General features: G+C 43.6%; 1 protein-coding gene across 3 annotated transcripts in view; it reads right to left on the bottom strand.

Moving 5' to 3' along the window:
* rab34a (RAB34, member RAS oncogene family a) overlaps nucleotides 1-16,770 on the bottom strand; it is a 54,718-nt gene that overhangs the window by 14,991 nt on the left and 22,957 nt on the right. For all 3 annotated transcript variants that reach the window (XM_060943706.1, XM_060943707.1, XM_060943708.1), the window contains exons 8-9: nucleotides 10,397-10,478; nucleotides 10,216-10,306 (exon numbers count right to left, since the gene is read on the bottom strand). In XM_060943706.1, the coding sequence (XP_060799689.1) occupies nucleotides 10,216-10,306; nucleotides 10,397-10,478 (173 nt within the window). The remainder of the gene's footprint in view (nucleotides 1-10,215; nucleotides 10,307-10,396; nucleotides 10,479-16,770) is intronic.

Raw genomic sequence — 16,770 nt, 5'->3', positions numbered from 1 at the left:
ATCCAAAGAAGTCATTTAGGCAGTTTAGCAATGTGATGTCACACTCACAGGTCCGTGGTGGGGCTTTGTAGTTTGTGAGGGTTTGAATGCCATGCCAGAGAGACTGTGCATCTCTGGTGTTGCTGAAGTGTCCAGATATTTTATTGCTGTACTGACGTTTTGCCTCCCTGATGCCGCGGGACAGGTTGGCTCTGGCTGTTGTTAGACCTGCAGTGTCACTGGCCCTAAAGGCTGCATCTCAAGCCTGCAGGAGCCTGTGAACCTCTCCTGTCAGCCAAGGCTTCTGGTTAGCACAAACAGTGATGGTTTTGCAGTGAATGACATCAGTGCATTTAGCGATGTATGATGTGACAGCCTCAGTGTATTCCTCTAAGTCTATGTGGTCGTTGTAAGTGGCTGCTTCTTTGAAAATGTCCCAGTGTGTTGTGCTAAAACAGTCTTTCAGAGTATAGGAGGTCCCCTCTGGCCACACACGTACCTCCTTTTGTGTTGGTCTGATGGCTCTCACTCTGGGTTTATATGCAGATCTCAGCATGATTGTAATGTCATCAGTGAGACCCAGGTGGGGGAGGGGGGAGGCCTTGTAAGCTCTTTTGAGAGTTGTGTACACCAAGTCCAGCAAGTTGTCACCTCTTGTTGGAAAGTCCACATGCTGACGTAATTTGGGCAGTAAAACCTTTAAATCTGCATGATTGAAGTCACCTGCTGTGATGAGGAATCCATCTGGGTGTGCGGTCTGTTGTTCACTGATGGCCTGGTAGAGTTCATGGAGTGCCTTGCTCCTAACGTTGGTGTTAGCAGTGGGAGGGATGTAAACAGCGATGAGCAGAATCAATGTAAACTCCCTCGGTAGGTAGAAGGGTCGACACTTGATAAACTCCGCCAGCGGAGAACAGTGTCTGTACACAACAGCAGCATTCTGGCACCAAGCATCACTGATGTAAACACACTCCCCCGCCGCAAGTCTTGCCTCCTTCCATAAAGGGTCGGTCAGTGCAGTAGCATGTTAGCCCAGCCAGCTGGATAACAGAGTCCGGGATGTTGTTATTCAGCCAGGATTCCGTAAAGATGAAAACACAGCAATCCCTCACATCATGTAGCACAGATCTCAAGAGTTCTGTGTGATCCATTTTGTTGTCTACTGAGCGTACATTGGCCAGAATGAGGGATGGTATCGCGGGTCTGTGCGGGCTAGCGGCTAGCCTAGCCCGGATACCTCCGCACTTGCCACGCTTCTGTTTCCTCTCGCACCACTTTCGGCGCCTCCTCTCTGGGTGAGACACAGCAGGCGAGTCCAGTGATGTAGTAGTCCGGCGGAGAAGACCCAGTCCTCGAAGTTCCTCAATGACTTTCTGGTCCAAGACAAGTTGTTTGGTCATATTTCCTATAGCTAGAAGGCAGTCATGGCAATATCTTGTGACCGACGTTGTCAGTGCACTACTCGCACATGTACGTAGACATAAAGCACACAGACATGCACTAGAACACACACTTTTAGACACTAAACGCAGAGAGAGAGGGGCCGCTGCGTCCGTATGCGCCACCATCTTAATCGCCATTATACCATTAAAAGTATAATTGGTGAAACTTCTGCTATTCGCTTTAATTAAAAAATTTTTTTTTTTTTAAGAATCTTTACACTCGTTTTTGCTCCGTGTCATGGCTGAATCCTGAATGACTCCTATTTGTATAAATAGGGCACTACATAGGCAGCAGTGGTAGTTTCTTTTTCCCTGCCATGGAAGCGCACTTGTATACTGAGGAGGAAAGCAATTTGCATTACAGCCATGAGGCGGCTCGGCTTGGTTTTCCCTTTCGGGCGCTCTCGTTTTCTGTTAGAATTTAGTAAAGAAAAAAAAATATTTACCAGCTTACCGGGTCCATGAACATAAATCTGACAGCTGACAAGGTCGGGATATAAACGAATCGAATACAAACCACCCGCCGGGACTCCTACTTATGCGGCTCCAGCTCATCCTTGAAGCTGGAGCCACAGCTGGATGAAGCAGGCAGCGCGCAGTGATAAGAAGGGAGAGAAAATAATGCCAAGCGATTTCGAGGTCTGACTTTTTATTTGGCAACGGTTTTGTGATGCAAATATATCACTCTTTTGAACACATACTGATTTGAGACGAAAAACGTTTTACTTTCGTGACCCCAACAAACTTGCCGGACTACTTTCGTCTGGACCAAAACTGGACAAGAACTGGACTCACAGGATGCTGTCAGGGGTAAGTCAGTGTGTTTGCACGACACTATTGATGGGGATGCCATACAGATTCATGTCAAAAATCCCGAACTATCCCTTTAACTTTACAGGTGGTTTTCAACAACACATTTTAAATTTTCATGTTGGTGATTAATCACAATTGAATTGAAATAAGACTATTTTTATTCAACAAAGATGTGGCACAAACTGCAAAAACAATCTTGAAAATTGCAACAAAGGGGCAACACAATACAGAGCTGCTCAGAGCTCAAATCAATAAAGTGCAAGCTCAACACTGAGAAAGACATTTAGCCTAAATAAGAAAAGTGCTCTTTCATTAAATTATTAAAAAAAAAAAAAATAGATCTCCAAGCTATTAACCTGACTACTGAGAACCACTGGAACATTTACAATAGAGAGACAGAGATTGAGGGAGAGAAGCGAGAGATCTTCAAAACATAATTTTTCTCTTTGCACACTTTTGAACTGAATGTTTTCTGGCTCTGCCTCTCAGATGTGTATAATTCCGGTATTGCCTTCTCTGTAAAATGTCTGCGACCAGGCAACTCATATTTGGGATCGAGTGTGTTTAGTAATTTTTGGAAGCCTGGTTTTTCCACTATACTAACTGGGATCATGTTTTCGGCAATGAAGTTAGTGATTGCATCCGTTATAGCTCTCCATCTCTGACTCGTTTTCTCATATGGGGTGGCTTTGAAGAACGAGGCCGCTATGGTCAAATCAAATCAAATCAAGTTTATTTGTACAGCGCTTTTAACAATAAACATTGTCGCAAAGCAGCTTTACAGAATTTGAACGACTTAAAACATGAGCTAATTTTATCCCTAATCTATCCCCAATGAGCAAGCCTGTGGCGACGGTGGCAAGGAAAAACTCCCTCAGACGACATGAGGAAGAAACCTCGAGAGGAACCAGACTCAAAAGGGAACCCATCCTCATTTGGGCAACAACAGACAGCCTGACTATAATATTAACAGTTTTAACAGGTATAACCCTCAACTGTCCTCATGGGGCCGTCCTTCACAGGAGTGGGGCGATAAAACTCCGACCAGACACAGGGCACCAGGATGGATCAAGCAGGTCCGAGGGGCAGAAGAGGCCAGCATCTCAATCCCAGGATCAACATGTAACTCAGAGGGACAGATGGGGGGGGGGGGGGGGGGGGGGGGAAGAAAACACGTTGTTAGGTATGCCCTAAAAATGACAAGTATTAAATCTGTGTGGTAGGCTCGCAGAGACGAGAGTCTTTACATCAGGCATGACGCACAATGGCATGTTAATATGGTAAAAAATATATCATGACCTGCTCTGGCTGGATGCTTGATTGGGTGATGGGAGCACACTCCTCAGCAATGATGAGATGCAGATGGGACCCTTAGGCCTGGCCAAGACAATTCAGTTACATTTCACCGGGTCTGGGACATGCGACAGAATGTCTGACGGCCGATTCCCTGCAGGCTACGATAGCCAGTCGAGGTCCCCACCGTCTCCACCAAAAGATTTCCTGTTGACTCCATGTAACTCAGAGGGACAGATTTGGGGTGGGGGGGGGAGAGAAAGAAAACACAGGTGGTTAGGTATGCCCAATGTCACCTGAATAAGTAGGAACAGTATACATATTGCACCGAGTACAAGCAGGGACTCCGGCAACTAACTATGACAGCATAACTAAAAGGAGAGAGCCAGAAGGTAACACAGGCATGAGGGAGCCCCGGGACATAAAGCAGCCAGCCACTGCACCGTCAACAAACTCGAGTGAGCAAGCGAGTGGGGACTGACAGCATCCATACATCCCAGTTTACCAAAACACTCTATGTCTGAGGACCCTCCAGATCTACTCCTTTACCTCATAAACACCATTAACAAAAGGCTTGACTAAACAGATATGTTTTCAGCCTAGACTTAAATGCTGAGACTGTGTCTGATTCCCGAACATTACTTGGAAGGCTGTTCCATAACAGTGGGGCTTTGTAAGAAAAGGCTCTGCCCCCTGATGTAGCCTTCACTATACGAGGTACCAGCAGATAGCCTGCACCTTTTGATCTAAGTAGGCGTGGCGGGTCATAGAGGAGCAGAAGTTCACTCAGGTACTGTGGTGCGAGACCATTTAGTGCTTTAAAGGTCAATAGTAGTATTTTATAATCAATACGAAATTTGATTGGGAGCCAATGCAGTGTGGATAAGACAGGCGTGATGTGGTCATATTTTCTAGTTCTAGTAAGGACTCTTGCTGCGGCATTTTGAACTAACTGGAGCTTGTTTATGCACTTATTGGAACATCCAGACAGTAAGGCATTACAATAATCCAACCTGGAGGTAACGAAAGCATGGACTAGTTTTTCTGCATCATGCAATGACATTAAATTTCTTATCTTTGCAATATTTCTGAGATGAAAGAAAGCTATCCGGGTGATGTTATCAATGTGAGTTTCGAATGAAAGACTGGGGTCAATAATCACTCCGAGGTCTTTTACTGCTGCACGTGAAGAAACAGAAAGGCCATCCAGAGTTACTGTGTAATCAGAAAACTTACTTCTAGCTGTATGTGGTCCTAGCACAAGTACTTCAGTCTTGTCAGAGTTAAGCAGAAGGAAATTTATAAGCATCCAGTGTCTAATGTCCTTAACACATTCCTCAATTTTATTAAGCTGGTGTCTCTCATCAGGTTTTGCAGAGACATACAACTGTGTGTCATCAGCATAACAGTGGAAACTAATACAATGTTTACGAATAATATCGCCCAGAGGTAACATATATAGAGAAAAAAGCAGTGGACCCAAGACAGAACCTTGTGGAACACCAAACTTTACCTCGGTACGTCTAGAAATATCACCATTTATATCGACATACTGATAACGATCAGTTAGATAAGACCTGAGCCAGGAGAGGGCCATTCCCTTAACTCCCACAACATTTTCTAGTCTATCCAGAAGAATGGAATGATCAATGGTATCAAATGCTGCACTAAGGTCAAGCAACACAAGTAGCGAGACACAGCCCTGATCAGACGCCAACAGTAGGTCGTTTACTACTTTAACCAGTGCTGTCTCTGTGCTATGATGAGGTCTAAATCCTGACTGATACATTTCATGGATGTTATTCCTATGTAAATATGAGCATAACTGCAGTGCCACAGCTTTTTCAAGGATCTTGGAGATAAAGGGGAGGTTTGATATTGGCCGATAATTGGACAGCTGACAGGGATCAAGGTCAGGTTTTTTAATCAGGGGTTTGATAACTGCTAGTTTAAAGGATTTGGGTACATAGCCAATCATAAGAGAAGAATTTATTATTTTTAGAAGCGGTTCAATTACTCCAGGCATTATCTGTTTGAATAGATGTGTCGGTAAGGGATCTAGTACGCAAGTTGAGGCTTTTGATGTAGAGATTAATGAAAGTAATTCAGTTTCTTTTAGGGGAGTAAAACATTCTAACTGATGATCTGATACAGTTATATTGTTAACTACAAGGTCACTTTCATTGTCTAACCTTAAATTAGTAGTTTGAATTTTTTGTCGGATATTCTCAATTTTGTCATTAAAAAAATTCATGAAGTCGTTGCTACTACATACTGCAGGTGTGCATGTGTTGATAGTGGACTTATTCCTGGTTAATTTTGCGACAGTATTAAATAGGAATCTAGGATTATTTTTGTTATCTTCTATTAGGGAGGAGAGATATGTTGATCTCGCAGCACTAAGAGCTTTTCTATACTTCAGGAAGCTCTCCTTCCACGCCAATTTGAACACTACCAATTTTGTTTGACGCCATTTACGTTCCAATTTTCGAGTGGTCTGTTTTAATGTGCGAGTGTCATCATTATACCAGGGTGCTAATTTTTTGTCTCTGACCATTTTCCTTTTTAGAGGAGCTACATTATCTAAAGTATGGCGGAATGTTGACTCTAAGCATTCAGTTGCCTGATCAAGTTCTGCAGGGGCTGACAGTGGCCCAATCAAAGTTGACAACTCTGGGAGATCATTTATAAAGCTCTGTGCAGTAGTTGACGTGAAAGTACGTTTAATACAGTAGCGTGGTGAGGTGCATATATTATTACTCAGACATATTTTGAATGAGATGAGACAATGATCTGAGATAACTTCAGACTGTGGAAGTATGACTATATTGTCTACGTTTAATCTGAATGTTAGTATTAGATCAAGGGTGTGACCACCATTATGGGTCGGTCCTATGACATTCTGCTTAATCCCGACTGAATCTAAGATGGACACAAACGCTGTTTTTAAAGGGTCTTCTGGGTTATCAAAGTGAATATTAAAATCTCCGACAACTAAAGCTTTGTCTAAGGAAATAACCAGATCTGAGATAAAATCTGCAAATTCAGAAAGAAACTCAGAATATGGCCCCGGGGGCCTGTAAATAATAAGCAATGGAATTAACTGGGTAGACTTATTTTTCGAGGCTACATACATTATATGAGTATGAAGAACTTCAAATGTATTAAATTTATAACCAGGTTTGTGTGTTACACCTAGATAATCGTTATAAATAACCGCGACGCCTCCTCCTCTGCCAGTTAGACGAGGCTGGTGTATATAACTGTATCCAGGAGGACTCGCTTCATTTAATGCTATATATTCATTTGGCTTAATCCATGTTTCTGTTAAACACAGTACATTAAACTCCTGATCAGTAATGAGTTCATTAACCATTAGCGCTTTAGATGTAAGAGATCTAATATTTAATAGCCCCACCTTTAGATCAAAGGTGCTGGCAGCAGCTGTACAGTCAGTCTGATCTAATTTTATATTGATTAGGTTACTGGAACAAACTCTCTGAAAATTTCTACCTTTTTGTTGAGCTCGGGGAACAGACACAGTCTCGATGTAGTGGGCCCTGAGTGACGACTCTGTGCAGCTAGCAGACAGTCGGTTTAGCCTGTTCGTCTGCTCCCTGGCCTTGGCTCTGGATTGTCAGAAATTAACTAGGCCTGTTCTGAGACTATGACCTATGCTGCAGGAAATGAGAGCAGCACCTTCCCGAGTGGGATGGATACCGTCCCGCCCTAACAGGCCAGCAGTGCCCTCAAAATTAGCCCAATTATCTATAAAGCCCACACTGTTTTCAGAGCACCACCTGGACAGCCAGCAGTTCAGCGACCATAACCTGCTGTAAGCTACATCGCCACGCCGCATTGGGATGGGGCCAGAGCATACTACAGCATCGGACATCGCCTTCGCTAATTTAAACACCTCTACAAAGTTACTCTTAGTAACCTCAGACTGACGAAGGCGTATATCATTAGCTCCTGCATGGATAACTATCTTTGAGAACCTGTGCTTGCCTAGGACCCTAAGATTACCTGCTATGTCCGGCGCCCTGGCTCCCGGTATACACCTGACTAAAGCTGCTGGTGCCCCTAAAGGCTGAGCTAATTTCACGTGCCGTATGATAGAGTCCCCTATAACCAGAGCTCTTTCAGGTTTCTCAGTGGGTGCATCACTAAGGAGAGCAAACCTGTTCGACACGTGACGCGGAGAGGAGTGGTGCTCCCGTGGGCGAGCCTCAGCGGTAGCTTTGGCTCTACGCTTATGCCGCCGAGCCGTCACCCATTCGCCCCGCTGTAAGGGCTCTAATGCCGGAGTTGGGGGATTGCTAACTCCACCTAGGGCGTCCAGACTTTCCCTAACAGAAACTACACTGTTCTCACGCTCACTAACCTGCTCTAAAGCCTGGACACGCGCTTCTAGTACTGAAATCTTCTCCGTCAGAGAGCTAACTAATCTGCACTTATCACAAGTAAAGCTAATAGAGCTATCGCTAGTGACGGAGGAAGAATGACTAAACATCCTGCACTCAGCACACTGAACAGGCTGAAGGTGTGCCATGATGAAAAGATTCACGTACCTTAAATGAAGATCTGTTGATATTAAAGCAGATCAGATGGCCTCCGCTTGTGGACTTTACACAGGAGGAGAAAAAAAGAAAGCTTCCGGTCTCGGCGTTCTTCCGAAAAAAGAAAGAGAAAAAAACGGAAAAAAAAACCGGAAAAAGGAAAGCGAAAGTGAAAAGTACAAAAATGAAAGCGACAGTATAATAAAAATGAAGACGATACTGGAAATTTATTTATAGAAAAAAAGTTAAAAAAGGATTAGTAATTAACGCCGGCACTCGCGGGAAAAAGGACTCGGCGCGAACAAGTCAGGAAACAGGAAGTGCGTAATAGATCACTAATGAGATGTCACTATGGTCATTTGTTTAGCTCGTGGGCAAGTAGTTCGGAGTTTAAGAGACTCTTCATACTGTACCGGGTGAACTTTCAGGTGATGGAACATATTTGTCGTGCTGCTGCCTTTCGTGATGACAGGTTTTTTTGCACACTTTACAAACTGGCATTTGCTGTTCCACGTCCTCCTTGCGATATCCAAAAAATGCCAGATGACTGACCCCTTACTAGTTCTTTTAGGAGCCAATTCGTCTGCTTCCATTTTTAATTTGTCACTGAAATTGACAGAGCTTACACGGTAGCCTACGCAACACCAGCAATTGCACGAACTGAGTCAGCGCTGTAAACCGGAACCAGGAAATCTTCCCGCCGGCAGTGTTGCCAGATACTGCTGACGTTTTCCAGCCCAAAATATGTTCAAAACCCGCTAAAACGCACTTAAAACCGCCCAATCTGGCAACACAACCGAAACTAGAAAATCTTCCCGGAAGTTCCTTTCAGCACCGAGATGCTAACCAATCCCGGGTGACATCTAGGTGCTGAAAGGAACTTCCGGGAAGATTTTCTACATGCAGAATAATTCTGCACGTAACCTAGGTCTTAAATTATCCAAATGAGATTTTAGACCAACAGTGCAAAATATCTCTGTATTTTAGACTTTTTTAGGCCTAAAATTGAAAATGTGTAATTTTAGACTTTTTTAGACTCTGCGGACACCCTATAGTTCACAGCACTGTATTTTGAACAAAGCCCTGATGCTGCTCACAGCTTGGTGATGCTTGCAAGAGATGAGGCAAGTATAATTGATAACATGTATATATGCTATATTTACTGTATGGACATAATATCAGAAAACAATTATTTATAAGCAGTAGCCACAAGTACTCAAAGGGTACCTATTTTTCACCAGGATGTCTGAGCAATCTTTACAAGGATGATGTAGATCGGGCTCCTACACTGAACTAGAGAGAGAAGATAATCAAGCCAATCCACATAAACACAAAAGCAGAGCTCACGAGTTAACAGCACGGAACTGCTTCCCTGGCCATGCAGTTACAGTGAGCCGTGATAACTCCTCCGTCCTGTTTCACCAATACCCAGGTCTTTAAAGGGGTTTCTGTGGATCTTTGTGAATGATTTAGTTGGAAGCAGGGAGGATTAAGAATCGAGTGGCTGTGGTTTGTTTACACCCGAAACTAAAACTTGTAGCATCCAAGCAAACGTTGCAAAGGCACGTACAAAGAGCCCAAAAATGTCAACTTGCCTGAGCATAAACAACAGAAGATTTATTTTGTAGTGTCCTGATCCCCAGATCTTTAACCCAGTCACATATAAAAAGTTGTACTCCTCCATGCTCTTTCAGGTTTTCATCTGTTTGTCCACGTAGAACGATGTCTGCAGCACCAGGTAGTGTGAGATGTCGGGGAACTCAATGGATGGATAATTTTCCAACTCCTAGGAAAAATCCTTCTTTACTAGTGTGTAAGGATCTATCCCACTGCAAAGAGCAACTTTCTGAAGGTATCTTGACCATACATTGGCCTCTAAACTGCAAAAATAGTCGGAGATGGTTTCACGAGCTCTTCACAGAATGGCAGCCAAATTGGTTTCGCTGACCACTAGAAGTAAACTTGCAAGCAAAAGTCACATGACTGAATACAACCTATTAGCCTAGAACAGATAGTGTATATATTTAGATTGTTTTTTTTTTTACAGTATCACACCACACTTGAGCATCATAATACCTCTCCCTGAAGTTTATTATTTATTTATTTATTCATTCAGGTGAAGGTCTTACCAGACAAAGCAGACACAGCCCAGTACTCTGCTTTCATCTCTTGGGCCACTTTAATGGCGTCCTTTTCATTAAGAGAATACTGTGCCGGGGACTACAGGAACACACAACAGAGGGGTAAACAATTTGTTGTAGCAGTTTTTAAAATAATTAAATTTTACAACAGAAAAAAAGAAATACTCACAATCAGATCTTTTTTTGTGCCAACCAAGAAGAGTAACACACCAGTGGGGTCATTTTCCTTCATAGCATCTTCCAGCCACTGCCTTTAAGAGGAGACAAAGCGTTGTCTAAAATGCATTTTGAAGCATTTTTTAATCTACACAATGTGGCAAAAAATATGGAAACATCTGATCAATCACAACCACATGTCCCCATGCAAGATTTAGTCCCCCTTTGCTGGTTTAATAACCTCCATTCTACTGGGAAGCCTTTCCACTAGATTTTGGGGCATGGCTGTGGGGATCTGCCCATTCAGCCACAAGAGCATTAGTGAGATCAGGCACTGATGTTGGATGAGGAACCCTGGGGTGCACCTGACATTCCATTTCATCCCAAAGGTGTTCAGTGGGGTTAGGGACAGAGCTCTGAGCAAGACAAGTAACTTGGCAAATCATGTCTTCATGGAGCTCGCTTTGTGTACAGGGGAACTATCATGCTGGAATAGTTTGGGCCTTTTGGATCAAGTGAAGGGAAATTGTAATGCTGCAGCATACAAAGATGTTCAAGACAATTGTGTGCTTCCAACTTTGTGACAACAGTTTGGGGAAGATCCACATATAGATGTGACGGTCATGTGTCCACAAACTTTTGGCCATATAGTGTAGTGTATTTTTCCTTCTGTAAAAGTCAATTTTCTTTATTCGCGTGTAGACTCATCTGTGTTGGTAAATGACATTGAGACTAAACTTTTGTTCCAACACATAAGGACTCGGACTTACCCGAATTTTCAATTGGCTTACTCCAGTCCTTGTCAAGGAATGACCCTCTGCTTCCGGCATGTGACTTTATGTGATTGGAGCAGAGGATCAAAGGTAATCGATAACTGGAACCTCCCCCTGTCTTTGTTTAGAGTCTGTTGAAGGGCCCTGATGTAGATGGCTTCTTTCACTCCTCTAGCAAAGAAATCCGATTTACTGTCTAGTATTTCCACTGTGTTGAGCGTGACTGTATGTCCCGGTGATTCTAAATGTGTCACAGTCCAGTCCATCCATGCCTTAGATTGTGGGACTTCCATGCTGGCTCCAGGACAGGAATTCAGTCCTGCCTTGCTGAAGGTAATTTCCTGAAGCGGCACTCCCACACCTGCTACCACTCCTCTCCCATCAGCCAGGGCTTTTTAAGAACTGTTTGGAGCTACTCCATTTGCCAGACTGTCTCTTGTAGACTTTCCTCACCTCGCTACAGCTCATTGGTATTGTGTCTTGATTCCCCCTGCCTGAATTTTTTCTTGTTTTTCTGTCCAGTTTTCATCTGCCTGTTCTTTTGGATTGTGTATTTTGCTACCTCTGCCTGGATTTCCCTTGTCCCTGTGTTCATCAGTTTTTGTGAAGATTTTTCTGCCCTGTCTTTTGTCTCAGATTGTGTCTACCTGCTCCTCCGTGTTTTTGACCTCCTGACCCGTTTTTTGACTTTTTTTTTTTTTTTTGGCCTGAGCCCTACTGTACCTTTGCCTTTCTGCCATCTACTTCATTAAAGTAGTTCTCTTTACACTGCCTGCTTTCTGAGTCTGCTCTTGGGTCCTCACTTCACCTCAGCTTGCCACTCATGACAAAATGGATGTGTTGTGATACCTCTGACGTTGTTGAGCTGGGCCATTTGTGTTCTGAGAACCTGGTTTTCACTGAGCGTTCTGTTTCTCCTATGTAGCTTTCTCTACACTGGCCTTTGGAAGTTTTTCCCTGGCAAGGAATCCAGTATACAATCCCACACTTTTCCTCCTTGGGAGTTCTATCCTTGGGGGCAACAAGAACACTTCTCAGTGTGGAGGTGGGTTTTATGCAAGTTATCATCTCATGGGATCTGAAGATCCTCTGGAGTGCTTCAGATTATCCTCTGATGTAGGGAAGAACGATAAGGCCTCTGCTGTTCTGTCCTGGGTCTTTTTGTTGGTGTTGTTCCCTAGGTTGACAGGGTTTGGGTTGAGTAGCCTTATCAATTGCCCACTGGGGATACCCGCACTTCTTGAGCACCTGATTGATTTGATGTGTTCTTTTTCTTCCTGTATGTCCTCTGGATCTGTAATGATGGTGTTAGCCCTGTGGAAGAGCATCAGGATTACTCCTAATTTGTGTTCCAGGGGATGGTTAGAATTGAAGTTCAAGTACTGGTTTGTGTGTGTTGGTTTCCTGTAGATTTTCACCTACAATGATCCGTCTGCCTGTACGACTGTATTTGTGTCTAAAAATACTACAGAATTGTCTTGTTCCTCGCAAGTGAATTTGATGTCAGGGTCAATAGAGTTCAGATATTCCGTGAATTCTTGAGTGTACGCCTTCTTGAGTTTGGTGTGCGTGTCATCCACATACCTATACCACCAAAAGGGTGGATGGGGGGCAGTGCTGATTGCCAGATGTTCCAAGTGTTCTATATACAAGTTACATACCTATACCACCAAAAGGGTGGATGGGGGGCAGTGCTGATTGCCAGATGTTCCAAGTGTTCTATATACAAGTAACATACCATGGGTGAAACAGGGGAGCCCATAGCAGTGCCATGAATCTGTTAGTAGAAGATTCCATCAAACACAAAGTAGGTACAATGAAGGCAAACCTCAAGTAAATCCACAGTCTGTGAGGGGGTTGAAGTGGAGCGTTGTGGAAGTGTGTTGTCTTGTAGTCTACGCAAAATGACCAAGTGCCTTATCGACGGGGACCGATGTAAATAACACTGTCATGTCAAAAGAACACAGAATTTCATCCTCTTCCACTCTGCTGTTCTTAATAAGGTTCACACAATGTTTGGAGTTCTTAATATGGTGTGTGTGGACTTCCCTGCTAAGGGGGACAAAATTTCAGCTAAGAACTTGGCACAACTATAGGTGATGGAATCAATACTACTTACAACTGGTCTCAGAGGTACGTTTGGCTTGAGAACCTTAGGTAGGCCGTAGAACTTGGGTGGCGTTTCAGTGGTAGGGTACAGTTGTCTGTATGTAATCCTATTAATCCCGCCTTCTTTTTTGATGCGTTGTCAAGTCGAGACGAGTTCTTTCTTGTACTTCTGTGTAGGGTCCATTTTTCCCAACTTGCGATAAGTGGAATCGTCACTGAGATCTTCACACTTGTTTGTAGTCTTTTCTATTTAGCACAACAGTTATCTGTCCTTTGTCTGCAGGGAGTATCATGATGTCTTGCCTGAGGGTCTTTAACGCTTCCCTCTCCTCCTTTGATAGGTTGAATTCGGTCTTCTTAACGTTGTTAACTTTGGCTCAGAGTACATTGGGCTCTTGTTCTGGTAATTTCCTACAAACTACCTGTTTGTGTCACTATATCCAGGCATGAAAATGGGTCAGGGGTGAAAAAGGTGAGAAGGGTGCACGAGTGGTGACGTGGCCTCTGGTGTTGTTTTATTTTGTTTGGGGGGGGTCCTCCCCCAGAATAAATATTATAGCCTCCTTACTAAGTATACTGTATTGACATTTGCACAAGGACATACAGTACAAATTCAAATACATGTAGTTATAGTGAAATTATGCCCTGGAAAAAAATGCGAATAATAGAACGAAGAAAGTGGAGAACACACAAGGAATAGTGATAATTTTTTCCTTTTATTTGCCTGGACCACCAGTGTCTCCATGGCCCGCTTTCGCTGAGTTGCCACATGTTTCAGCCTTGCCCGCTTCTCTCCTTCAGCAGTCTGTTTCTTGGCCTGCTGAGCACTGCAAGTTGCTTGAGAGCCATACTTGCTCTGCTGCTGCTGCTTTTCCTCCTTGTTCACCCTCTGCTGATGTTTGTATGTGGCTGCTGCAGAGTTAATGTTCTTGCACAATGTTCTGTCCACTTCCCTAAACTTCGTCATCCCTTCTAAAGAGCTGCATAGCTGTCTTCCCCCTGGACATCAGCGTGTACTTGACCGTCTGTATTGCATTAAATGTTTCCACATTCATGTTGCCACTCCTTTGATCAATTACATCATTCATCAGACTAAATGAGGACTCGACTCTAGGTCCATGAAAGATGGAGAGGCAACACTTAACCAGTGCACCCAGGGAGGGGTACTTGTCTGGTTTGTCGAAGACATGACCCCACCACTCCACGATGCTCTCTCCCTCCTTGAAGCTGGGGATGGTCAGGTCAACACTGAACCGCACAAGTTCTCTCTGGATATCCTGGTCTGCTGGCAAGAGGTGCCCCAGCATACCACTAGTCGGGTAATAATGCAAGGTTCTGTGACCATCCTCTGGCAACAATGTTTTGATGATTGATTTGACCTCTATGGACCCTTTAGAAAAGATTTAGCTCCCATGTCCCTCCCAAAAATCCCGGCATTTTTTGTTACAGAGCCAAATTCAAAATGGCGCCCGGCGCCATCTCTAAAAAATAACTTTTGAGCTGAATGACCTAGAATCATGTATGAAGGCACTTTTTCACACAAGTCAGCCATGAGGATTCCAAATCTGACACCATTTTGATAATACAACTTTGTTTTGATCACGTAATTCAAGATGGCTGCCATCTAGTACAATAGTTCTCAACCTTTTCAGGCCGTGACCCCCCCCAATTTATGTGAAAGTACGTACAGTACATCAAGAGCGACCTACAGTATGCTACCGAGTAGCCAAGGTGCTTTTACTTTGAGTTTCTTACATTATCACCCCCCCCCAAAAAAAAAAAACACCTTGTGTCTCGACCCATAGGTTAGAAAACATAACTTTTGTTTAAAAGCAAAAAAAGGCCAGTGAATAATGCACTCATACTATTTTGTTCATTTTATATTGTGCACATCATACCCAGTTTTCTTGATTCTAACTCTTTACCTTTCATGCCTTGGCATGTCCTTTAGCGACGTCTCTGGCGACTAAAAACTTAATCTAGCTACTTTGGCGACTTTTTGGCAATTCTAAAAACCTCATCTAGCGGCTTTGGCGACATTATGGCAAAAAGCTTGTCTTTTAAGTGACAAAATCATTGTTTTTCAGCATAACTATAGCTCTGCACCGTGGTCAGAAACATATCTCTCATAGCATCATCACATGCTGCTTGTTTAGTGCTGCTACTTGTTGCCTCAGTCATTCTTTTGAGCCCACAGTGAGAGGAGCTAGATATTTGATCTGTAAAGACAAATGTAAAGACAGTGTTCATGCTGCATGCACAACTGCTTGAATATGGAAGAAAGCAATATACCAACAGGGACAGATAGACAGCCATGTGTTCTCCAATGTGGTACACTGTGTAATAAAGCCACAGATACCATTAGGTCAACTCAGAGATGGGAAAACATAAAACAAAAGTCACTGTTATGGAGTGGCCTTGACAAGTTTGGGCATGTCTATGCAACTGTTGATTGGAATAAAGGTCCAGTTGGAAAGTATGTCCATGAAGCATGTTTGTTGACACTATGTAATACTAAGAAACTGGAACAAGCCAAAACAAGACAGAGAAAACAAGAGACTGATGAATGCCCATCTCAGTCTTCTTCTATGTTAGATGAATGTTCCACAGCTGCAGATCCACCTGCCAAACGACTACGATCAAGTCTTGGGCAGATACATGATAAAACAAAATGTGTCTGGTGTTGTAAGCCTGAGTCACCAAAGCACCCAGAAACAAAGTTGAGGCTGATTTCCTATGATCATGTATGGGCAGCTTTCAAGAGCCATACAGTTGCCCTGGAAGATCAGACAATGCGGGACAGAATCAATTGCCTGATCGATTCTGCAACTGATCAGCCCTATGCACTTGAGATCCGATATCACTACACATGTTGGATGAAATATGTGACAAAATACAAGAAAATGACCGAAGATGACAAACTCCCACATATGCACAATGTCACTCTACGTGAGGCACAGACTATGTTCTTTAATCACATAAGAAAAATTACTGAGGAACATGAACTAAGGTCACAGCAGCTCCCTGGCATGCTTTGCATCAAAAGGAATAAAGAGACAGTCCTCTGTCGTGGCATGTTGACAGAAGAGATGGCACACTGCATTGTGCAGCTACACTGTTTTACAGGCTGTGATGCCAACTCAGGTTTCTATGGCAAAGGGAAATCATCAGTGTATGAGAAGGTGGCAAAGAGCTCTGTGGCACGGCAGCAACTCTCCCGGTGTGGAGACAGCCTTCACCTTGAAGAGGAGGTAGAACAAGAGCTATTTGCATTCACGAGACAGGTGATCTATGGAGACAAGAAGAGTAGCACCATGGCTGAAGCCCGTGTTTCCAAGTGGAAGACCATGAAGAGAAAGTCTTTTATCCGTCTCCCTCCAGATGCAGATAGCTTACGGCAACACTGCCTCCGTGCCAACTACTTGGCATATCTAGTGTGCCACCCCACACTGAAGGACCACCCGTCGCCACTCGGACATGGTTGGGAGTTGGTGGGTGGTCGTTG

The sequence above is a fragment of the Neoarius graeffei genome, chromosome 17 (genome assembly GCF_027579695.1).
Source record: "Neoarius graeffei isolate fNeoGra1 chromosome 17, fNeoGra1.pri, whole genome shotgun sequence".
NCBI classification, from domain to species: Eukaryota; Metazoa; Chordata; class Actinopteri; order Siluriformes; family Ariidae; genus Neoarius; species Neoarius graeffei.
The sequence above is the reverse complement of the archived record's forward strand: the minus strand, read 5'-3'. Positions and strand labels throughout refer to the sequence as shown.